This window comes from Dioscorea cayenensis, chromosome 8 (genome assembly GCF_009730915.1).
Source record: "Dioscorea cayenensis subsp. rotundata cultivar TDr96_F1 chromosome 8, TDr96_F1_v2_PseudoChromosome.rev07_lg8_w22 25.fasta, whole genome shotgun sequence".
Lineage (NCBI taxonomy): Eukaryota > Viridiplantae > Streptophyta > Magnoliopsida > Dioscoreales > Dioscoreaceae > Dioscorea > Dioscorea cayenensis.
The window spans coordinates 1,534,801-1,559,443 of record NC_052478.1 but is presented as its reverse complement, the minus strand read 5'-3'; the positions used below and the strand labels follow the sequence as shown (position 1 = coordinate 1,559,443).

Below are 24,643 nucleotides of genomic sequence, written 5' to 3'. Positions count from 1 at the left end.
TAAACCTTAATCTACCAAATTAGCTACATAATTATTATTGTGGTGCTCAACTACGAACCTTCTGTATGTAGTTGATGTATTATATATATATATATATATATATATATTTATATATGTGTGTTTTTCTGTATACATGTGCTCAGAAACACTACTCTCAAACCATAATATATATATATATATATATATAAAGAATATAAATTTACAATTTAAAACATGGATAGATTTGTTCCAAAAATAGCCAAGGTTGATGTCCATGACTGACCTTAAACAAACCAAATAATTGCGCATACATTTATTCATGAATGATGATCTCATATTAAATCATATACCATGTGGAAGTGAGAATGAGAAATCAGTGAGCTATTATTGTTACGCCATTCACAATAAGCAATCAGTGTGCTATTATTTATTCATCACTAGAACCAGAGTGACCATGACATTGTAGGTAATTTCAAACTTCTTAGTGGTGTGGTGAATAAAGTTAAAGCAGCTCTCTTAATCATCATCCCATATATGAGTTTGCACGGATCTTAAGGCATCATAGTTGAACCGTCGATGCAAGGGCCACGACAAGATAAGAACGGCCCGGAAACACCCTCGACCTCGAGTTCTCAGCTCGAAAGAGAGAAAGAGAGAGAGAGAGTGATCGATCCAGAGAGCAAGCATGGATCTCCGAGTGGTAGCCCTAATGGCGGTGGTGCTCCTTGCCTTCTTCTCCGGCATTGTAGCTGCTTCTCGCCCCGGCGGCGAACTCTACATCCGACCGAAGCCACGCAAAACCCTATGGCTTCCATGGCGTCCTCGCCACTCCTCCGATCCTCAACAAGTAAGACCTCTCCACAATCTTATAATCGAAATTGAATTCGAAAACCATCGCTGATGATCTTGAATCTCGCCGGCGAAGGTTCATATCTCTTTATCAGGTGAGAATCATATCAGAGTTTCATGGATGACCTATGATGGATCATCGCTACCAATTGTCGACTATGGTATCGCGCCGGGGGTGTACTCCTCATCGTCGTCTTTCGGGGAGACCACCTCTTACTCCTACTTGCTCTACGATTCCGGGAAGATCCACCATGTCGTCATTGGTCCTTTGAAGCCGGACACCGTTTACTACTACCGGTGCGGCGGGAGGGGCCGTGAGTTCCATTTCAAGACTCCGCCAGCTAGGTTTCCGATAACCTTTGCCGTTGTCGGCGATCTTGGGCAGACTGGATGGACAGCGACGACGCTGGATCACATTGGGCAGAGTGAGTATGATGTTCTTTTGCTTCCTGGGGATCTCTCGTATGCAGACTATATGCAGCACTTGTGGGATTCTTTCGGTGAGCTTGTGGAGCCGTATGCGAGCTCGAGGCCATGGATGGTGACAGAGGGGAACCATGAGAAGGAGAGTATACTCCTCTTCAAATCAGGGTTTCAGGCTTACAATGCGAGGTGGAGGATGCCTTATGAGGAGAGTGGATCGCCTTCCAATCTTTTCTACTCGTTTGAGCTTTCTGGAGTTCATGTTGTTATGCTTGGATCTTATACGGATTATGATGTCTCCTCTGATCAGTATGCTTGGCTCAAGGTTTGTGCTTTCTTTCTATTTATGTTTGTATCTTGATTTTTTAAGTCTTGAGTTTGATTCTTCGTTCTTGCTGTCAAATATCAATGCATGGAAATTTATATTTGGATAGTAAAAGTAAATCTATTAGCTAAATTTAGAAGGGAGTAGTGAATGGACATAGTTTTCTATTAGATGGCAGTGTATCTATAGCTGTTGTTCTGAGTATTTACTTTTGTTTCTTGTTTTCTTTTCTTGTAGTGTATCTATATGCTTGGTTGTAGCTTTTACCTTTTAGAGACAATGATACGTATCAGTTGTTTTATAAGGTACATCATTGCCTAACTGCTTCTGTAGCTATGTATTGCATTTATAGTTTGTGGCCTATAGGCTTGAATTTGGGATTCTATAACCAAAGAATAAATGATGGCCATCTTGAGTGACTAAAAGCAAACTCCTGTACTCTGTGCAATGCCAATGATTGTTATCATGTCTTGCAACTACTACCTTGCGCATGGATTTTTGGAAAGAAAATATATTATGGTCTGATTCAACAATAAATTGGTGTCTTGAGGATCTTTGACCTTGAGAAGATAATGTGTTATATAATCTTTGGTGCACTTTCTATTGCTTGCATCAGAAAGAGAGAATCTAAATGAGACTGTGTAGTTTTTTATGTTCTGAAAGATATCTATTTGGTTTGCTGTATTATGTAGGCTGATCTCGCTAAAGTAGATAGGGTGAAGACCCCATGGTTATTGGTTCTATTGCATGCGCCATGGTATAACAGCAACTATGCTCATCAAGGTGAAGGCAATAGAATGATGGCTGCAATGGAACAATTGTTGTACGCTGCTGGCGTTGATCTTGTGCTTGCTGGTCACGTGCATGCATATGAACGCTCGGTACACTTGCAATACTTCATCCCCATTATCTCTATCTTATTAGGCAAAACTGAACCAATATCACATGTTCTTAATCTCAGGAACGTGTTTACAATGGTGTCTTAAATAATTGTGGTGCTGTGCACATTACAGTTGGTGATGGTGGTAACAGAGAAGGTTTAGCTGAAAGGTACTTCATGCATCATGTATCACCACATCTCATATGTTGCTCTTAATTTACTTGCATGCTAGTGGGCTTTAAGGTATATTGCTGTGAAGTGTGTCTAGCTCTTAACTTGAAAACCAATCAACAGATTCTGTCAACCAAAACCAGAATGGTCAGTCTACCGGGAAGCAAGTTTTGGTCATGGTGAGTTGAAGATCATGAATCAAACACATGCACTCTGGACCTGGCATAGGAATGACGATGATGAAACTGTGAAATCAGATGAGGTGTGGATCAACTCACTGGCCAGCTCTGCTTGCTTTGCCAGTAGAATGCCTGATCTCCGAAAGATCTTGATGGCTCCTTGAAGACAAGGGGTTGTGTTGAATTAAACAATAACACTTCTTTGTACATAAAGGACTATATATATATATATATATATGTCTCCTTTTCACCTAATATATCCCCTCGCATCCATTGTATTGCATGCATGCTGAGGGTGATTTCAGTTTAAATTAGTAAAGGAAGGGGATCCAATGTAATCATACCCAAGTAAGAATATCTAGCCATCATCTATCATATTCTTTCCTAATATCTGCTGGTTATTTTGTAACTTTAAATGACTGGTAAGATTAATGTTTCTATTGCTTATGCTTGAATTTTGTTATAAAATAAATGAGAATTACAGGAAAAAGTTTAAACATTTGTTCATCCCAAATGTCACACATGTGGACTATGCTTATTAGTGAAAAATCTTTCACGCAAAGCACCAAATTTTGATTTAATTAATATTAAATAAAATTGTAATAATAATAACCCATTAGTATCAAGTATTTGAGATAGATTATATGAATTCTTTTTTTTTTCACATTACTCTATCAAACACCAAAAACTAGATAAACTAATAGGCATAATTATACAAAATTTTTACTAAACACTTTTAAATTTTATCACTTCCTATGCTAATGACCTTCCATTTATGGAGCTCACTTTTAGAAGAAAGGCATTTATATATTTTTTAAGAACATACCCATTTTAACTATTTTCTTCTTAATTTGTTAACTGTAAATTAAGACAAAGTCTATTAACACTCAATAAAAGTAATAAGATATTTGAATTTATTTGATTAATTATATATTGCAAAAAAAATTTGTTGGTGAAGAAACGCTGAGAGCTTGATTGGAATCTGGGGGTAATTTAGAGTTACGGCAACCAGAAACTGCACAAAACAGACCCGGGTAATATTGCTATGCACAGACAACCTCTCTTTTCAAGCATAATAAACAAAATGCAAACAAACAACCACTCACCATCAAGGCATATCACTTTTTTCCTCCTAGTTGTTAGCTACGTCATGCTCCATTTAAAAAAAACAAAACACAACACAAATAAACACCAAACAAACACATTGGAACTATACCTGATCTCCATAAATTAAGTGCAATAGATTTTGAACCTCTTTCAGCCTTTGCAAGGTAACTTCTCTTCCAGCACCCAAGCGAGGAGTCCTGTGTGATCATAAAAGACGGCTTTAGACATAACCAATTTTAGATGACAAAGCGACATTTTACCTCACCTCTTTCATCAACTCGGATTTCCTTCCCAGATCCTGACATAGACCTTTCAGCCTCTTAACATGACCCTGCAGCTTGCTTACAGACAACAGGCCTTCTCTCACTCCACACAGTTTCTTCATAATATCAGAAGCAATAAAAAAACCTTCACTTTTGTTCCTAAAAGAAGAAGACAATATGAAATGAATTATATAGGTAGTCTCCGCAAACAAGTTTCTGGCATGATTTAATCAATCATCTTTGAAAATGAAACAGCAGACTTCATTCAGAAAAGCAAAATCACTAGAGCAAACAACTTTGTCAAAGAGTAGTGTTTGTCAAGTTTAGCATCAAAGAACAAACCTTAGTAGCTCTTGGAAGATAATCTCAACAGTTTGAGGAGTCTTGATTAATGGATCCGCAAGATGTGGAAAGCTGGCAATATTCCTCAAAATAGAAAGCACATGCTTTAGAACTTCCTGGTCAGGAACACTGCGATTGAGGGAGTGGAATTGCTTCAGTAAAATGTTGATTGCTCCAGCAGCCACCAGGGTTTCACAGCATTTCTCTGAATGAGCAGTGGCCATGTCTGCATGGAAATGTTGATTCAGGTAATAGAACTGAAATTCTAAAAGACCCATAAATTGTGTAAAGGATGAAAGAGCAATGGTTAAAATATAAAAAATACCTAATGTTGCACAAGTATGTCTGATATTTGAAATGCTCTTATACCCCAGGAGTTCTGAAAGTGCGGTAACTAGTCTGTTAATCAACCTCATGTCATCATCATCTACGTTAGCGGCTGATCTTTTCAATTTGCAGCATAGGTCCAAGATCTGCTGCCTTGGATGCTTTTCTTACTAAATAACCTTTCCAATAGGACTGTAAAAGTTGGAGAAAATTGTGTTACCCCATTTAAATTCAAAGAGTATTAGACTGTCAGAAATATGCACCATCTATTTGTTTTTAATTCTACTCTTAACAGAAGATATAGATAAACATATCTGCCTTCCTTTGAAAGAACATCATAAATGAGTTTATCATGTTGGCTATTTTTGTAGGTGATAATTCAGAAAATCAATCATGTATTACAGTCAGTCTTTACCTGCGACTCACATTTCATACCTACATTCATTGACTAGTTGAGGATGATTATGTCCAATGCACGAGGCCCTGTAACATCCCCTACAACCTCACTAACCAGATACTTTAGCATCTATTTAAACAACCTGATTTCAACCATTGAACTCTATTCTCATTCGACTCGCTAGCTCACGAGCCCCCGCTCATCCAAAGATTTGTATTTTTGTGTTTTTATTTTTTTATCTTTATTTTATCTACGTAATTAATGTAAGAACAGTTAAAAATGTAAAAAATTTCAAAAATACAGTTTACCATATAGAAAACCTATTAAAATTGCATTTTTAACTTTAACAAGATTATAAAACTTAAAATGTACAATAAAAATAATCATCACAACAATAACAAATTAACAACTTTAATAAAAAATGAAATGATTAAACAAGAGAAATCTAGAAGGGCTGTAGAGGCAATGGTTTTGTTTCAATTTTAATTGAAATTTTGGACTTCAAGTTTTATGTTATGGACAATCATTTAAATATTTATAAAAACTAAATGAAAATCGACTCATTTTTAATAAAGAAAATTACATTTAATCTCCTCTTTTTGAACCACTATATGTATGTATTATATAATTAATCCATAGTCAGGGAATGTTTGACCTAGGCTCATGTATAACCGCACCAGCTGAGCCAAACTCAGAGCAACATATAAATGGCTCACTTCAGTTTGAACAAAAACCAAAGAAAGTTCAACTGATTTGCGGAAAATAAGCTTGGAGATTATTAAGAACTGCAGCCCACTTACTTGGATAACAATAATGCAGTGCCTGATCCTGTTAGCCTCTCGACGAGCAATCCAACCACGTACGTGAGTTTGAATAATAACCGCTGATCTTTTCCTTGATGCCAGATATTGAACTCGTCTCCACCACCGCTATGGTATAAAAAATAACACCAATACAATCATACATCTTTATCCCACAAAAGAAAAAAACCTTTGAAGGTGAGGCACAACATACTTGGATCATATAAATACTGGAGCATCGTCTCTTGGCTTTTTCCCGGGCATTCCAACCACGGATGTATGACTGAATCAAAATTGCTGACTGTGATTGAGATTTTTGGGACAAAATCTGCCTCCACCATCTTTGCAGTTTCAGAACTATATGTAAGGGTGGTGCCTTCAGCTCCAAGTTTTGAATTGAATCCTCATCAATGACATCATAAGATTCTTGATGCTGCCTACTAGAGAAAGTGTTTAGTGCACCTGTAAATAACAGAAAGATGACACCATCCACCTCAAATTGTGTACAAGCCTTTATGTAATGACACACAAAAAGATAGACTCAGGAATGATAGGAACCTGAAAACTTGTTTCGAGCAATCTGCCCCCTGATAAACCTTTGGATTTCTGTTGCTGAGGCCTTGTTCCTTTTGTATGTAACCTGGTTGAGTACAGACCGAATACAAGCCTGAATCTGTATTATTGCGCCAACGTGACGCATGAATTGCCTCCTCAAGTACCAAGCCCGCCAATGATTCTGGATTATCGCAGCAGCTGATTTCTTTTGCAAATAGAAAGCGCGCACTATATAGCTTCTCCAGGCTGCCTGTATCTTAATGGCAGCTCTACATTGATGCTGAACTTCCAATAAACCAAGAAATCTGGATCTCGAAATCCATCCACGGATGTATGCCTGTACATAGGTAACCGCCAAGATAATGTCAGCAGATTTTGTAATTTCTAATGCTCGAATCTTCTTCTGATGCTTTCTTTTTATCCAAACCCTGATAGCCTGCTGAATCAGTAGAGCGGATTTTTTCAATCTAACAAATCTTTGTCTGTCCATCAGATACTTGAGATATTCATCAAGGACGCCTGAATAGATTCAGATTGGAGATAAGAAAACTGTCATCCTAACGAATGGTGAAAAATGTAAAATGGTTTTAACAGTGACAGAGTGAAGAGAATAGTACCTGGCGATGGATTTAAGGAACAAACACATTCATGAGATGAACTTCTAAATATTACCACCAACCAAGCCCTGATGGCATTTTGCAGTAAAGATGTTGCCCGCTTAATTTTCAGGTATTTCTTCTGTTCATGGAATCTCCTAAATTGAGATTGTATAACTACTGCAGCCCACTCTGAAAGATTAGACTAGCATATATTATTCGTTTATAAACAACAACATTTTAGTCATAAGCAATGGTAAAAACGAAAAAAATAGCTAATGAATGACAAGATATTGGCAGCTTTCTCCTAAGGATGATAAAAATAAAGAGGAGTTGGGCCACAATCGCAGTGATTAACCTATAGAACTAAATGAGACAATCTGTTAAAAAGCAACAAAATTGGGCAAAATACAGACCCTTCCTTTTAGTCAGGTTCAGTCCATCCTTTTCCCTAGGAGAGTCAAACTCTAGCACATTATTAGAGCTCAGGTCAGGAACATCAGAAGGAAGCAACGAGCAGGGAGTTCCAAGCAGATTCAGGTCAGGACTCTGAGATGTGGAGCATGTAACTCTTTAAATATTAATAAGTCCGAAATGAAAGCACTCATATCCAACATCAAACATGAGTATAAGAAAATAAAATTTTAATTTAAATCAACAATGTATTAAAATCATTACTAAATTCCTTCGGTGGATCAGTTCCGCAGCAAGGAAAACAAGTAGTATTATCATACTGCGTTCATCAAAAAATGAATCTTGGTCAAGGATACCACTGGCTTGCAATACCTGACAAAAAGAAATCATAAAACTAAATTAAACGCAACATATATATGAAATAACAAACAAAAGTGAACTTTTAATCTTCTACCTCACGGAACTTTCCGGACATAATAACAACCTGTTGGACCAAAAGAAAATTATGCACAGCAGAATTGTTATCAGAATCCAAAAGATTGAACAATGGTTTGAGATGTTCATCCTGATCCCCCTGGATAACGAGTGGCTACCAGCTTAATGTTAAAAAGGATTAGGAAGAAAAGTCATAATATGTGAAGTTTCAAGGTAAACCAAAGTAAAGAAACGGAAAAAAAATCACCTTTAAGTGATGATACCCATTCAACAGTATCTTAAAATAATAATCAACCAAGCAGCGCAGGGCTTTTCCATCGTTCAGAGAAGAAAGATTATCAATCTTGACATTATATTCTTCACAAACTGCCTGCAATGCCGGCAACCAAACTTTTTGAAGATGTCAGTATGAAAAGGAAAACAGCAACAAAACATAGAGATTCCATTGATGTACGATCTACATATAAATCGAGATGTATTAATATTTTAAAAGACTAGTTTATGTTAGTATCTACAAGGGATGAACCTCACTAATGGCTGCCAATGGTTGCACAGTTTCATGCACCATGCGTGCAAGGGACTTACGTCATGGTATCATAAGTCACAATGGAAGGTGAGGTTTAGTCCAAACAGGAACATGATATATATCATAAATGCTGTAAATCATGTGTCAGGATAACATTGCTTTTCAAAGTTAGCTGAGAATGATCATAGAGCTTCATCTACGCTGTACACAAGGGCACAAGCAACACTAGTACATGTTGTACAATCATCATGATCAACAAGAGTGCATGACATATATCATAAGTGCAGTATATCATCTGTTAGAATACATTTATTCTTCATCCAAAAATACTACCTGAATCCACTCAAGAAGCAAGCAGAAGCCAGTATCCCTTTCAAAGTTTGAACCCCTCTAGACATTTGAAAAAAAAAAATAAAAACACAGTTATTGAAAAAGCATATAACCAACAAATTAAGAATTATAATGACAATTGACAGAGCATGGTGCATTGTTACAATCAGTCCAACACACTTAGTGTGTCATCTTCGGAACCTTGAGAGCAAATGCTAAAAAAATTATCCTAAATGAGCATATGTCTAAGACACAATGGATCCAATATAACCCCAGAAAAGAAAAAAAAATCCAATAAATTGACTAACACTTCAAAAAAAATCAAGAAAATAAACATACCAAATCAATCCCTTTTATCTTAGATATTTCTTCAGTCAATGATGACCTGTGAACTAACATAGGAACCTGCAAAAATGGTATGTCAGACACCTCTTACAATCTCAAATGATGGCTCAAAGTCATATACAAATACACCAATATTAGCAAAGGCCAGCTCAGTGACCATGATATGTATAGTACACGTGCTTTAGCAAGGCAGCTAGTGGGCAACATTGTTGAAATGAAGAAAAAAAATACTAGTACCTATAGTACAGTCATGATATGGGTAACAAAGAACCTAAACATAAGGTTGACGATGAAGAAAAAGTCAAATTGTATGCCAACTAGAGCAGCAAGATATCAAATATCTGGTGAAATCCATAAAAATGGAGACCAAAGAGCTGAATAACTTGATGTAAAACTAAAACAAGTAAAAGCAGAGAAAAGAAGTTTCAAATCAAGATAAATTAGCTGAAAGACCATTTTTCACAGTTAATGGTTCTGCAATCCTATATTTGATTTAAATTCTAATACTGCGTTTGAAATTAAAACAGACTCATGTTCATCATAAACTCAATGAATCTATTTAGGGCATTTAATTTACTTGTTTTCTCCTACATTTTTCTGTTTCACTTCTAGAAAAAACTTTGGCGTTAAATACAACATTGAGATTACGTAAGCATTAGCCAGACAAACAATCAAAAGTAAATCGGCTTCAAATCAAAATTTGTCAACGTACGTGTTAATAAGTATTCATAATCATAGCTAAAAAAGAAAACTGAAATGCCCTAAGCACAACTTAAAACACAAAGAACCTGTAGGTGAACAAAGATATTCCATAGAATGGATAGTGTGAGCTCTTTATCTCCACTGGCAACATCTTCTGCTACGACCACAACTCCATCTGTGTCCACTAATGGAACGTCAGCCTGCTTAAGATATGTCATGGCTATATTGCAATTATGCAATTTTTTCTTGGAAGTGTCCGAGGGAACCACCAGTTTCTGTGAATTTAAAGTATGAAGACTAATCATGTAGAAGCTATTAAACTTGCCAAAAAAGAGAATCAGGATGCTCAGCCATGTAGCATACAGAAAGAATAGATGCATCACATTTCAACAGTTGAATGGCTCTGCAAAGCAGTATCCCATCTTGAATATCTTCAAATAAATTTGTCACGGTGAAGTCATACTCTGAAAGTGGAGACTACAAAATCAAGTGAAGGACACTCTTATTAATAAAAGAAAACTTGCAACCATGCATAATTGGTTACTGTATACATATAAAAGAAAACAGCCCCCCATGCATAATTGGTCACTGTCTACATATAGTGCTGATAGAAAAAGCAATAAATCTTACAGTACCTGCTGATGTTTCACTTTGCATCCTACAATTGCAAGATGGGCCAGGAGGTCACCTTCTCCATGCATCGCTTCATGTAAAAACTCTTATATGCACAAAAAAAATATAAGCAATGTTAAGATTGAAACTGAGCACATTAAGATCTTATATAATAAAAGTGATAAAAAAAAGGTCATCATCTGGAAGATTGCCTTTAATAATCTGCTGACTTGACTTAATATGAGAATGACGGCCAAATAATAGAGGAGAACCACCATCTATGCCATCAATTCCATATTTTAGTGGAAGAGTGCTCTCACATTTTGCTCTATCCAATGAGATAACAAGCAATAAGAACCTCTTTAATATAACACTCCCCAAGGCTTCAAAGTAACCCGGTCTGTATAGGCTCCCAATCAACTTATTATAAGAATAATGTTTAGCAACACCAAGATGTGAAAAGAATTGCTTTTCAATGATCATCTTCAAAAACAGGTCATGCTGTTCTGATCTCTCTCCTCCATTGAACAACAATGAATCACCGCCCAAAAACAATATGCAATCCAATTTGAAGCCAGACTGGGTTATAGCACATGAGAACATCAGTTGCCTTCTTTTTAAGCCCTAGATCAGTTACTATGGGGCAGTGTGATTTCATTTTCAATCTTCCTTCATCTATATTCTGATGAGAAAACAAAAACAAAAACAGAAGTCCTCATGAATGCATTGTGTTGGAAGGAAATGGAAAGAATCACAGGACTTCACTACATGCACTACAAGGAATAAAAAAAGACAAACAAACACTGACCTTGCAAACGTGGCTCATCATGGAGAACACCTCGTCGCAACTCCTCTCACTCATATACCCCAGCATCCGCTCTTCCGTATCTTGAAAGCTGCACACATCACGCAATGATTTCTCAAGGGCCAGGAATCTCCGGGGGGTTGGCAACACTGAAACCCTGGCAACGTCATCACAGCTCCTCTGGCGTTTAGGACTCCGCCATCTCCTCCGTCCAATCTCCATCCCCTCAAACCCTCTATCCAAGTTCTCTCGCTTCCGATTGGGAGTAAACCCCAAATTCTGGCTTCCAGAGCAGCCATCAGGATTAAGATTGGAACCGCAAGACTGCGGATTTCGGAACAAGAAGTTGAGCCAAGCGGAGATGGATCTGGACAAGGATTTGACACTCTTCTCGCGTTGAGTCTGGGCTTTCCTGGCAGAGCGGGACTGATCAAGCTCAAGGGCTTTCAGACGGCGAGCAGCAGCAGTATTGGAGCGTGAGGCAGAGGAGAAGGGCCTGCGTCGGCTAGAGGAGGTGGCGAAGGTGGAGGAGGGCGTGTTCTTGGATGCAGTGAAGAAGATGGGACTGGGAATGGGGTTAGGGCTTGGGAAATGAGTTCTGGGGGTCATGTAGTTGGAGAGGTCACGGAGGAAGGGTGAGGTGTTCGGAGGAGAGGAAGAGGAGGCCTCGGGCTCCGGCCACTCCAGTCGCCGGCGACGATCCATTGGAGAGGAATGAGAGAAAAGCGTGTTTGGAATTTGAAAATGAATAATGGGCGGGAAATCGAGTCACTCAAATACAAAGAGCGGTTGGTTCGGTCTAATATTGTCCAGGTTCATAATTATTGTTTTAAATTTCAAAAAATTTATAATATAAAAAAATTAGCTTTGTTTTACTAATATATACACCTTTAGCTGATACTTACGATTAAAAATCAATTTTAAAATTTTACAAAAATAATTTTTCTTTTTTATAATGTAAACTAGATCTTGTCTTTGAACTAATAATACATAAAATATATTTTTTAAATAGATATATAATCATTAATAACCCAATTTTACAGGGACATGCGGGTAATTTTATCTAACTGGGTTGAAAAGTCAACTTTGTCCCTAGGAAATGGAACTCCACTTCCATATACTGAAAAGTCAAAAGAAAGGAACTCCACTTCCATTTGAGAAGTCAAAAGGACGACCATGGCGAACCACCTCTCCATTATCGTTTGAAGAGCTAGAGACGAGCTCTCTCGGAAGCATTAGATCGCCATTGGAGGAGAGTGGGAGAAAGAGAGAGAGAGAGAGAGAGAGAGAGGAGATGCACGACTTTTGCTTCACAATCCCATATGGGCTGCTCGTCCTTGTTGGCGGGGTCGCTGGTTACCTAAGGAAGGGAAGCATCACCTCCCTTGCCGGTGGTGTCGGCGCTGGGATCGTCCTCCTCCTTGCCGGATTCGTCAGCCTCAAGGCATTCGAGAAGCGCCGTAATTCGTTCTTCTCCTTGATCCTCGAGACTGGTAATTAATCCATCCCCAATAAATTTCTTGTTAAAATTTGCTTGTTTTGGATCTGATTTCGAGTTTGATAGGAAGTTTTTTTTTATTTTTTATTTTGCTGAATTTAATTTGTGATTTCACAATTTTGGGATTGAGAAATTCATTCACAAGATGGGATTGGCAAGCTTTATTTTTTAACCAGTGTTCCCTGTCTCTCTATACCCGCTAGGGTTTTTTATTTTCCCTTCAAGATTTTAGCTTTTGCAAGATTAGATGCTTGAACATGGGAATCAGGTTGACATGCTGATAATTTCTCATGGACATGCTTTTTCTTTTTATATGGTTATGTATACTCTGATTGCAATAATATATTTGGACAAGACAAGGTTTATGTACTTACATTGTTGGTGATGATTAATTTGCGTTGGTATATTAAGAATGGAACATGAGGAAATTGTGGCAGATTCATATCTGTAGATAAACTTGATGGATCAGGTTGCCATGTTGATAACTTCTTGTGAGAATGAGTGCCTTTGTTTATATGGTTGACGATACACATTACTCACTTTGAAGTAGTGTAGTACATGGTACAAAATTTATTTTCTTTTATTGTTGTGATCATGATTTTTGTGTTGGTGTACTAAGAACTGTGGATTAGAATGATGTGGTCGGTTCATACTTGTAAACAAACTTGACCAATTTGTTCTCACAGTTAATTGTTGCTTTTTTTTTATCATCTTGGGGAATAAGAATGGCTGAGGGAAAATTTTATAAAGTGGTTCTAACTATTGTTCAGAAAATAGTATAAAATGCTTGTTATTTTGCTCCCTCTTTGTATGTTTTTGTATCTCAAGTTGGATGTCTTCCTCAAAGTTTCTGATACTTTGAATGTATAACTCTGTAACCTTCTGAGCTTATTATATAATCTCATCAGTGCCTTATTTCTTTGATGTTTGTGACCGGTAATCTATCGTTTATTTTGTTTTGGTATGATTGGTAATTGGTGTCCATGGTTAATTGTTCACATTTACACCTGATCAGCATTGCTAACTTGGACACATTTATGTTATTAAATCAAGTAGAATATTAATCTTTTTCTTTTCTTATTTTGTTTTTTACACCTTTGTGTGTTTGAACTGAATGGATATCTTTTCCTTTTGGAAAGAATACTGAACTATGTTTTCTATGAAACAGCCTGTGCTCTTGCACTGACATATGTTATGGGACAAAGATATCTCCAGACCTCCAAGATAATGCCAGCTGGACTAGTTGCTTTGATCAGGTTTTGTATGAATTTTCTTTTTTTTGTTTTCATGTCAGCGCTTGAAACTTATTGGTCTGGCATAGTTTTTTGGTTCCTTTCTTTTTTCTAGTTGGAGTTCATTTCTTTAAATAATGTACATTCACTTCCATATTTGGTAGAGCTAAACTTCCGGTCAATACCTGCATGATGTAGGCATGCATTCTTCCGAAGATAACAAATCATGGCAAGTCAGAAGTTAGGAACACTTAGACATATATCATAACTAAAATAATCTGTAGTATTTGGTGAATGCATGATCTTGCAGTGAGTAGCAGCTGATGCTCTGGTAAATGAAACCTTTCTCTTTTCACCTAGCAACTTGAAAGATATTATCTCATTTGTTAACCTTACCCAGTATTCCCGTTTGATCAACTATTTTGGACCTTATAATTTCTTGACATCATAAATTACAATTTCTATGTGTCTTATGGAATAACAGATAACATTCTATTTCTTGTAGATATGCTAACAAATTCATAGTATATGTTTCTTTTACCTTGAGTGTGAGATACAGAAACTGAATTATGAGGTTATGTCTAATCTTTTCCATTTTCTGGGTCTTACTTCCACTGATTTATGAACATTTGTTGTTGATATATTTGTGACCTACTTACTAGTGGATGTAATTGCAGTGCTGTTATGACCGCCTTCTATCTCTTCAAGATCGTCACCGGTGGCAATCATATCCCTTCAAAGGACAAATGAACTTCACTACCGAAAATTTGAGTGCACAGTTTGAGCCAGCTAACATGAATGCATGAATTAGGTTCTTGATTTGCGAGGAAGTTGTCGAATTCACTAAGAAAATATCATGTCTTACCTATGCTCTCTTGATTTATATGAGATTTGCTTATATATGTTTTGAAGGATGACCCTACGTCAAGACTGTAATGTCTGCACCAAAAACCACAACTTGCATGCTTATATATTGTGATAGATTTTGGTATTCCTATGGTTATACTTTTTTTATGTTGATTTTTTTTTTTAATTATTAGTTTTTGTTTCTTTAACAATTAGCATACAAAATAAAACCACATTGAAGTTTCACCAAAGAAGAACAAGTGCAATATAATAAGGCACATTATTATTATTATTGTTTGTCATGACATTATGTTTATATTTTCTTTAGCTATTATAAAAATCTTGGTTATCCTGGTTGAGATAATTATAAACAACACTGGCAATTTTAGTTTTGGAAGTCTCTGGGAACCAAACTCATTGGCAAATTATCAAGAAGTAGAACTTTTAGCTCTTCACAGCTAACTGCATTCCCACAAATAAAGTCAGTTAAAAACAATTTGCTTCAAAGATTAATTGCATATTGAGTTCAAAACAAGGGTGATATATATATATATATATATATATTAAAAAAAGTCTTGAATTATTTCAAGTTTAAGACTCGTTAGACGCAATAATTATAATGGATTGTCGGTTGTAGGTGTGGGTTAGCAGCCAAAACTCCTCGTCCTTGGTTGAGGGTGTGCGATTTGGACAATTAATTCCTAGCCTGTGGCTCCGTCCGCACGTCCCTGATGTATATAGCGCTTGTCGTTTTCATCCAAAAAAATAATAATAATATAAGCCGGTTTAAGAGCTAAAGGAATATAAGAAAAATTCGTTCTAAAACACAACATTTTTTGGAATACACATGCTAATTCACAAATTAGAAGTACTACAAAAACTAAAACCAAGAAGATTTCCTCGCTTTGAAATAATTTCATATATCATAGCGTAGTGCATTCATATGCCAGTGGGTGCCCATGTAGGGGGTGGAAAAACCTATGTTTGTGCTTTTTCTTATACTCAAATATTGTTTATGATATTATTTAAATAAATCGCTTATGAAAGGAGGTGTTGGTTCTTACAAATCTTATAAATGTATACGTGATAGACTTTTATTACATCATATAATACTTTAGCCAAGTTAATAAATTTTTAAATAATCAATAATATATTATAATTAGTGCAGTACTTTTATATATACTTTAACCCTTGATAAATGTTTAATTTGGGGTGCTTGTCACCTACTTAAAAACAAAAACAAAAAAATAAATTAGAATCTACTGTTTGCCCTCAAAATTCAAAACAGCACAAATATTTTTTTAACCATCAATGATTCAATATGCTATTTGAGCATATTCTCACATTTTGGCAGTGTCTTTCCTTTTTGTCTGTTATATGCTCAATCCCAAATTGATAAGACATTTGGCACCCAGACAATACTTAATTTTAGCATAGTAATCCTATAAGAAAGACATTGACATCAAAAGAACATCACAAGAAGAGGTTCTGAAGTTGCTCCATTCAAATATTCAATGGCTTCTGAGCTGCTAGCTCTCCTCCTTGCATTCCTCCTCATCACCATTCATCTCCTAACCAAAACAAGGAATCCATCAAACAGGCTTCCACCAGGGTCTCTGGGGATTCCTATCATCGGTCAAAGCCTTGGTCTTCTCTGGGCCATGCGCACAAACACCGGCGAGCAATGGATCAACAATAAAATCAAAAAGTTTGGACCCATATCTAAGCTCACTCTCTTCGGCAATCCAACAGTCTTTCTCACAGGTCCAGTAGCAAACAAGTTCATCTTCTCCAGTACTGACTCACTTGCTCTTCAGCAGCCACAAAGCATGTGTAGAATTATAGGAAGACGAAACATATTGGAGCTCATTGGCAAAGACCACAAGCGTGTCAGAGGTGCAATCAGCTACTTCTTGAAACCAGAGGCCTTGAGGAAATATGTCTTCAAGATTGACCAAGAGATCAGGCACCACCTTAGGACCAACTGGTCAGATCATAACCAAGTTAAGGTATGAACATGCATGTTGTATTAGACTTCTGGCTCTGTTTATTGTTTTAATTCTTGGACTTGTAGATTTTGCCATCAATGAAGAGTCTTACATTCAATGTCATATGTTCAACCATTTTTGGGATTGAGAGAGGTGCTCGTGAAATTCTTGTGCAAGATTTTGCGAAAATGATGACTGGAATGTGGTCTGTTCCGGTAAACTTGCCATTCACTAACTTTAATCAAAGCTTGAAAGCAAGTAGCAGGATTAGGAAAGAGCTCACCAAAGTCATAGAGGAGAAGAGACGTGCATTGAAGTTAGGCGAACGTTCTTCAGATGAAGACCTCATCACTTACTTGCTTAGCTTGGGTTCTGATAATGGTGAGACCTTAACTGAGGAAGAGATCCTGGACAATGCCGTGCTTTTGATGGTTGCCGGACATGATACGACGGCTATTGTTCTCACGTTCCTTGTTCGGCATCTCGCCAATGATCCGATCACTTATGCTAAAATTCTCAATGGTAATGATCATACTTGATCATGTGAAATTTATGAATGTGCTTCTTTGTCTAATGGCTTCAAATATATTGTACTGCAGAACATGAAGAGATAGCTAAAATTAAAGCACCAGAGGAGGCTTTAACATGGGATGATCTTCTCAAGATGAAGTTTACATGGAGAGTAGCTCAAGAGATTATGAGGACAATTCCTCCAGTCTTTGGTGGATTCAGGAGAGTGATCAAAGATGTTGAATTTGGTGGTTATCTCATTCCAAAAGGATGGCAAGTAAGTCAGACACTATCATCAAGAACAAGCCCTTACTAGTAATAGTAATACATCTTCTTATGAATTCAATCCATTCCAGGTTTTTTGGAATGCAAGCGTAACACACATGGATGAAAGTATCTTCAAAGAACCTGAAAAGTTCGATCCGTCACGCTTCGAGAAACAATCGGAGATTCCACCATACTGTTTCATTGCATTTGGAGCAGGGCCAAGGATATGTCCAGGCTATGAGTTTGCCAAGGCAGAGACGCTGGTAGCAGTGCACTATATGGTCACTAGATTCAAATGGAGTTTATGTTGCAAAGATAATACTTTTGTTAGAGATCCAAATCCATCTCCAAAGCAGGGACTCCCTGTTTCGATTGAAGTCAAGGCTAGTCTATAAGAAGTTCTTCCAAGCTGTTGAATTTTAGAAGGGTGGTCATGGTCACGGCTTGCTTGTCTTATCCTCTTCACACCGTGTATAGTTTGGTAACCGTTAAATGGGCATTCTCATTGAAACATTCAATGCGAGCTTTATGATAGTGGAATAAATTTTAAAATGTTCATTCTGGGAAGGTGCTTTCTTGGGTACCACCACACTCCCTCCTCTTTCAAGTTGTTTTTTATCCTTTGTTTTTGTTGTGTTTTTTTAGCTCGTTTCATCTATGGTAATTGTGTTTAACCCCTTTTTATGTGTTTAACCTCTTGTTTATGCATTCGTTTTCTGCTTTTTTATTTTTATTTTTGTACGTTAATTTTTTTTCTGTCTATATTTCCACTAATAAATTAGTAATTTATCTATTTTTATTTTAAAAGAAATAACCCAGACTAAATTCTGCACTCATCGTCAGAGCCTCATTGAACCACTGGGGACAATTCATGCCTTATGATACAAGAACAAGAACTTCCACCTGGGTAATGGTAAGGCGTTGTTTTTTTTTTTTTTTGGACAAGAGGAACAGACAGTTCAAAAGTTAGGGATGTGCACAAGCCTCGGTGGAACAAATGGAGGTAGACCCAAGCACACATGTGCACCGGGACCACCTGTACACAATCACCACTCACATTTCTCAGAAATGTGCCTTCAGCCAAAAATTGAACTCTCACCACTTGATGAAAAGCTTTATCAGTGATTTGTATACCAATAGACCATTTAACAGTTGGCAGTCATTTCACATCTTTGAGAACTTCTTCCAGCCTCAAGACAACCAACCTTCTTATCTTCATGATTAATGCTTTTATTAACTTATTGTGTTTGAGCCAGATTCTAGCACCACCGGCGAAACGGAGGTGGTGTCAGATACGACTGGCATGGCCAAGGTCTCTGGATGGCCGTACAAATGTTTCACGCGTCCATTGGACATGAGTGCCACGTCACAGAACATTAAAGTGAATCCAAAGTTTGTATGGCGACCTCCGCCGAAAAATGCATGCTAATTTGCTATTTATGTAGCTACTGAACTAAAATCACATGTAACTAGCGTGTTGGGGCCGATATTCTAAAGTTCGAGCTAGATAAGGTGCTCTCAAGTTTCTAATAAGATATAATTATTAAGGTTGAATTTGTAAGTGGACTAGACTTCACCTACAGAGGAGAGGAGGTGAGCCACTAGAGTTTGAATAGTGCTCCAAAACAGTTCCATATTCTGCTCTAACATTACACAACATGATTTTGTAAATTGAAGGATTAACTCTGACAATAAAATCTCATGTGAAAGTGGAATAGTTTTTTTAATAGAAATAACAAAGCATATTGTACTTGTTATTTTTTTATTTTAATAAATTTATGATTTATTTATTTATTTTAATAAAAACAATAACAGAACATCTTTGCTATATCTTTTTCTTTGACATGTATTACATATAATTTATATTAAGTCTTAACTGACCGGGCCTTTCATTTTTTGTTAAAGATCGTGATACATTATATATTCTATTGTTTTTTTAAATGGATGAACTTATAAAAAACCACTGAATATGCTGGAGTAGAGCTTTCTACTCATAGCTTTCGTCTACAGAGCTGCTTCATCTTTGCTGTTTTTTCGATGTTTATGCTTTTAGTTATTCTTGTGCCTCACCTCTGATAAGAGCTTCTATTCTTCCTAGTTTATTCATACTATGTTAGTTTGTACAGTTTTTTTTAATAAATTTGTGGTTTATTTATTTTTATTAAGAAAAACCCCACTGAATATTTCACTGGTTTCACGCTTAGATAGTAAATGGGCATAAGTTTAAAACTTATGCCAATGACTGTAGAAATATAGAATACTATTCATTAACTGTTTAGCGGGGACAAGTACTGTACATTGATCTTATTGTGGCCCTTGTGGGTCCCTTATAAAAAAAATTGTACTCTCCGCCACTTTAAAATTATATGGTAAAAGAATTTATCATCGTGGATATATTATTTTACGCACACATGACATGTCTTTATTGTCCTGCTTGTTAGTCCATCCACAAGATAAATTTTTAAGAGATCGTTAAGCCGTTGTTTAAGTTCGAGATGGATAAAGATGTAGAGCGTACTCGTAAGTTCAATAATATTTTGCCCTCGCTTTGCGTGAGTTTCGATCTTGGGACCCCTCCAAAATGATATTTTTACACAAAAAAAACCCAATACCAATAGGCTAAGCAACTGTTATTTTTTTAATGTCTTGAAATAGGGGATATTTGTCGTCTATTTTTTTTTAAAAAAATTATATAAAAAATGAATAAAGCACAATTAATTAAAATGTATACTCTTCTCATTGACCTTGGAAACATTAATTTTTTATTGTATTATTTGCACCATCTTCAAACCCAACAACAGAATCTTAACATGGTCAACAATCTTTATTTTGTGTACCAAAAAACTTCCAATTCATCTGTATTTATTAAATCAAAGTTTAGTTAGAATAAAATTTAAAATTAAAGTTTACTTTGAACAAAATTTAAAATCATTCAATGTAGTAGAGACATCAAACATCATATTTATATACAAAGGGACTATATTCCACAAGAAATATTGAGTAGATGCCAATAGGGGCAGCTTAACATAATTTAAAGCCTAAACCCAAATTTTAAAATGAAGCTTCTAACTTATTATATTTATATTTTTTTTTTTTAACAAAAAATTACCAGGACTATTTGGTTGGTTAGGAAAATCAAAATTCTTACTCTTGAAAATTTATTCAAAAAAGACTGCAATCCAAACGCCACTGACACATGCATTCTATGTCACAAAAACTCAGAAACAGTGGAACACCTCTTCCTAGAGTGTAAATTCTTGGAGTGTATTTGGTCTTTTTCCAGACAAATCTTGATATTGATTCCTCTCCACCCTCAGTTTCCAATATCTGGTCAAATTGGATACCCTCTTTAACTTCTTCTTTTAGGAATCTGTGGGATCTTTGTTCTAGAGCCATCATCTTGACTATTTGGCTGGAACGAAACAATCGCATCTTTAATCATAATTATTCACCTGTCTTCTCTATAATTTACAAGTCTGCTAATTTGATGTTCTCTTGGCTTTCAACAGATACCGAGACTCATCAGTAGGAAACTTCAGAGGCCTCCCAGAGCGGTCCCTCAACTTCTTGAGCACCAGACATACAGATCATATCAGTGATTCGGCGTACATTACTGATCCAGAGTAGTTCTTCTCTATTTGCTGCTGGGCAGGCTTATGTCTCCTGACGGTAGCTTTCGTCGGTCTAGCTTATTACCTTGCTCTTGTTGTTCTTCACGACTTTTATATTGTTTTGTTCGTTGTTCTCCTCATCTTTGGTGAGGATTTCAGACTGTTGTTATTTCTAGTCCTTCTTGTTGTCTTAAACCACTGTATTTCACCGTACACTTCTTATTTTAATAAATTTGTGGTTTATCCATTTTTTTTAAAAAAAAATTATCATGACAAATCATGTATATAAATACTTATTAATATATATATATTACAATAATCCTCGTTGAAGAGTATATATATATATATATATAAGTACAATAATATACTAATTATAATGACTTAAGTCACCCTTTAAAAATTTATCAGATAGACTATTTTGACTCAACCATTAACAACTCAAAAATAAATGATTTAGCACTGAACTAGTACAAAAGGAAAATGACAATACCAAAGCAACAAACATGTAGCCTATAAGACCATCAAAACCATTAACTGATTTCAAAGAACCCAACATCCAGCATTCTCAATCTCCTACAATGGCTTCTGCTCAATGGCTAGCTCTCATCCTTGCATTGCTCCTTATCATTATCCATTTACTAACCAAAGATAGAAAGCAAAACAAGAGGCTTCCTCCAGGCTCAATGGGGATTCCAATCATAGGCCAGAGCCTCAGTCTTCTCCGAGCAATGCGCACAAACACCGGCGAGAGGTGGATTGAGGACCGAATCAATAAATATGGGTCAATATCCAAGCTCTCACTCTTTGGCCAGCCAACTGTGTTTCTCACCGGTCCAGCAGCAAATAAGTTCATCTTCTCTAATGACTCGCTAGCCCTTAAACAGCCACAGTCCTTCACAAGGATCATTGGAAGCCGGAACATGACTGAGTTTGTAGGTGCTGATCATAAGCGGCTTCGAGGTGCAGTCAGTTACTTCTTGAAACCTGAGATCTTGAGGAAGTATGTTGGTAAACTTGATGAAGAGATCAGACAACACTTCAGAACCAATTGGTTTGGCCATCAGCAAGTTAAGGTAATGTAATGTAAAATACATCTTTATTTTGATCAGCAAGTTGGTGTATTAATTGTTACTTGTTATACAGGTTTGATTAACTATAGCTAACTTGTTCTATTTAAATCTTGCTGTGCAAAGTCCTGGTGTTTTGAACAAGAATGGGCTTGTTAAAAGGAATTAAAACATAACAATTAAAGGAAAAAATCAAAGTCAATGGTAAAGATCATGTCTGTGCTCTGTTTTGCAGGTTTCACCATCAATGAAGCGTCTGACGTTCAATGCCATGTGTGCCACAATATTTGGGATTAAACAGGGAACAACTAGAGAACTTCTAGTGAATGAGTTCAAGTATATGATGGCTGGAATGTGGACAGTGCCTATTAACTTGCCGTTCACTCGCTTCCATAACAGCCTGAAAGGCAGAGAAAAAGTTGGGAAGATACTCACCAGAATCATAGAGGAGAAGAGAAGTGCATTGCAGAAAGGCCAGTGTTCCTCAGAGGATGAAGATCTCATAACTTACTTGCTTAGCTTAGGTACTGATAATGATGAGACCTTTACTGAGGAAGAGATCCTGGACAATGCCGTGCTTTTGATGATCGCCGGACATGATACAACGGCTATCGTTCTCACATTCATTTGTCGGCATCTTGCCAATGATGCAGTCACTTATGCTGCTGTTCTCAACGGTAATTATGCTTGTTCATATGAAATTTATAAAAATAAAAAATGCTTGATTGTCTGATGGTTTCAAATTGAACTGCAGAACAAGAAGAGATAGCTAAAAGTAAAGCACCAGGTGAGGCTCTAACATGGGATGATCTTCTCAAGATGAAGTATACATGGAGGGTAGCTCAAGAGATTTTGAGGACAATTCCCCCAGCATTTTTTGGATTCAGAAGAGTGATCAAAGATGTTGAATTTGGGTGGTTATCTCATTCCAAAAGGATGGCAAGTAAGTCAGACACCATCATCAAGAACAAGCCATTACTAATTATGATACATCTGCTTATGAATTCAATCCAATTTTCAGGTGTTTTGGACTACAAGCGTAACACACATGGATGGAAGTATCTTCAAAGAACCAGAAAGGTTCGATCCGTCACGCTTCGAGAAGCAATCGGAGATTCCACCATACTGTTTTGTTCCGTTTGGAGCAGGGCCAAGGATATGTGCAGGCTATGAGTTTGCCAAGACAGAGATGCTGGTAGCAGTGCACTATATGGTCACTAGATTCAAATGGAGTTTATGTTGCAAAGATGATACTTTTATTAGAGATCCAATGCCATCTCCAAAGGAGGGGCTCCCTGTTCTGATTGAAGTCAAGGCTAGTCTATAAGAAGTTCTCCGTGCTGTTGAATTTTAAAAGGGCCATGGTCATGGTTTGCCTGTCTTATCCTCTTCTCCCCAAGGTATAGTTGTGGTTTTTCTAATAAATTAGCCTCCTGGCTATTTCCTAAAATATATATATATACTCTCTCCTCTTCTAAGCTGCTCGCTTGTGTCAAATCATCATTCACCACCGGTGAATATGGACGTGTCAGTTTCGTCAACTTATTGTACTTTCTTGTTTAATTATGTTGTCTGATGTTAAAACTGTTTTTGTTTTTTTTTTAAAAAATGTGGATAAATACAATTTTATTAAAAAAAAACAGTAGAGAAAAAAAAATTTCTAATAAAAAATGAGTAACAGGGCAAAGTATAGCAAAATGAAATAAAACGAAAGATAAACGCTAGACAGACGAAAAACATCATCTGGGACTTCAGGCATGTCCAAACAAACAGGTGGGGGATCTACTCTTGTGTTATGTCAAGCTCTGGATCACCAGTTTGGTTGGAGACTCTAACGCTAAGAAAATTGAGAGAGCGATTGATTCGCTGGGATGCATCGGTAAGAGTCTATTGATGACTGTCGGCAGCTGTTGAAAACTAGGAAAGTAATATGTTAGCAGATTTAAAAATAATAGAGTAAAATGGTAAAGCATTTAGATGAAAAATACGGATATTTCGTTCAATCGATATTCATAAGCTTGTCGGAAATGAGATCCGGAGATACTTTCGAGTTCAGGATCAAATAGATGTGACCAAGTAGTCAGAGCGAGAGGATAGATTGTGGAGAAGTGACTGGGTCAAAAAGATCAAAGAAAAATGCCCAGATTTGATTTGAGAAAGTGCAATCAAGAAAAAGATGATCTAGCTTCTATGAGGTTTTGTGACAAAGAACACTTGTAAATGCTACTCATTGTTATGTAATCGTTTTTGTTTTTAATAAAG

At 36.6% G+C, this 24,643-nt stretch overlaps 5 protein-coding genes across 5 annotated transcripts; 4 read left to right on the top strand and 1 right to left on the bottom strand.

Annotated features, from left to right (window-relative positions):
- Nucleotides 1-587: 587 nt before the first annotated feature.
- Nucleotides 588-3,251, top strand: LOC120267781 (purple acid phosphatase 18). Its single transcript, XM_039275465.1, has 5 exons — nt 588-826; nt 905-1,576; nt 2,269-2,457; nt 2,538-2,626; nt 2,751-3,251. Exons 1-5 carry the CDS (start codon nt 665-667, stop codon nt 2,968-2,970), a joined length of 1,332 nt encoding a protein of 443 aa, XP_039131399.1. The 5' UTR covers nt 588-664; the 3' UTR covers nt 2,971-3,251.
- Nucleotides 3,252-3,727: 476 nt separating this feature from the next.
- Nucleotides 3,728-12,134, bottom strand: LOC120266378 (abnormal spindle-like microcephaly-associated protein homolog). The gene is given in 21 exon segments (XM_039274003.1): nt 3,728-4,110; nt 4,179-4,335; nt 4,519-4,744; nt 4,844-4,994; nt 4,996-5,037; nt 6,043-6,171; nt 6,233-6,504; nt 6,601-7,116; nt 7,215-7,385; nt 7,610-7,742; nt 7,872-7,979; nt 8,062-8,196; nt 8,290-8,412; nt 8,902-8,958; nt 9,238-9,303; nt 10,032-10,220; nt 10,309-10,422; nt 10,581-10,663; nt 10,770-11,103; nt 11,105-11,239; nt 11,366-12,134. Coding segments are annotated over 21 exon segments (3,999 nt in total). The 5' UTR covers nt 12,068-12,134; the 3' UTR covers nt 3,728-3,954.
- Nucleotides 12,135-12,511: 377 nt separating this feature from the next.
- LOC120266601 (protein FATTY ACID EXPORT 5-like) lies at nt 12,512-15,097 on the top strand. Its single transcript, XM_039274241.1, has 3 exons — nt 12,512-12,855; nt 14,029-14,116; nt 14,770-15,097. The coding sequence occupies exons 1-3, from the start codon at nt 12,657-12,659 to the stop codon at nt 14,840-14,842; spliced, it is 360 nt and encodes a 119-aa protein (XP_039130175.1). The 5' UTR covers nt 12,512-12,656; the 3' UTR covers nt 14,843-15,097.
- Nucleotides 15,098-16,298: 1,201 nt separating this feature from the next.
- On the top strand, nt 16,299-18,372 carry LOC120266578 (cytochrome P450 716A1-like). Its single transcript, XM_039274217.1, has 4 exons — nt 16,299-16,947; nt 17,013-17,448; nt 17,526-17,713; nt 17,793-18,372. The coding sequence occupies exons 1-4, from the start codon at nt 16,453-16,455 to the stop codon at nt 18,096-18,098; spliced, it is 1,425 nt and encodes a 474-aa protein (XP_039130151.1). The 5' UTR covers nt 16,299-16,452; the 3' UTR covers nt 18,099-18,372.
- A 3,505-nt stretch (nt 18,373-21,877) lies between these two features.
- Nucleotides 21,878-23,828, top strand: LOC120266577 (taxadiene 5-alpha hydroxylase-like). The gene is given in 5 exon segments (XM_039274216.1): nt 21,878-22,387; nt 22,617-23,058; nt 23,136-23,293; nt 23,295-23,324; nt 23,403-23,828. Coding segments are annotated over 5 exon segments (1,431 nt in total). The 5' UTR covers nt 21,878-21,892; the 3' UTR covers nt 23,709-23,828.
- The last annotated feature ends 815 nt before the right edge of the window (nt 23,829-24,643 follow it).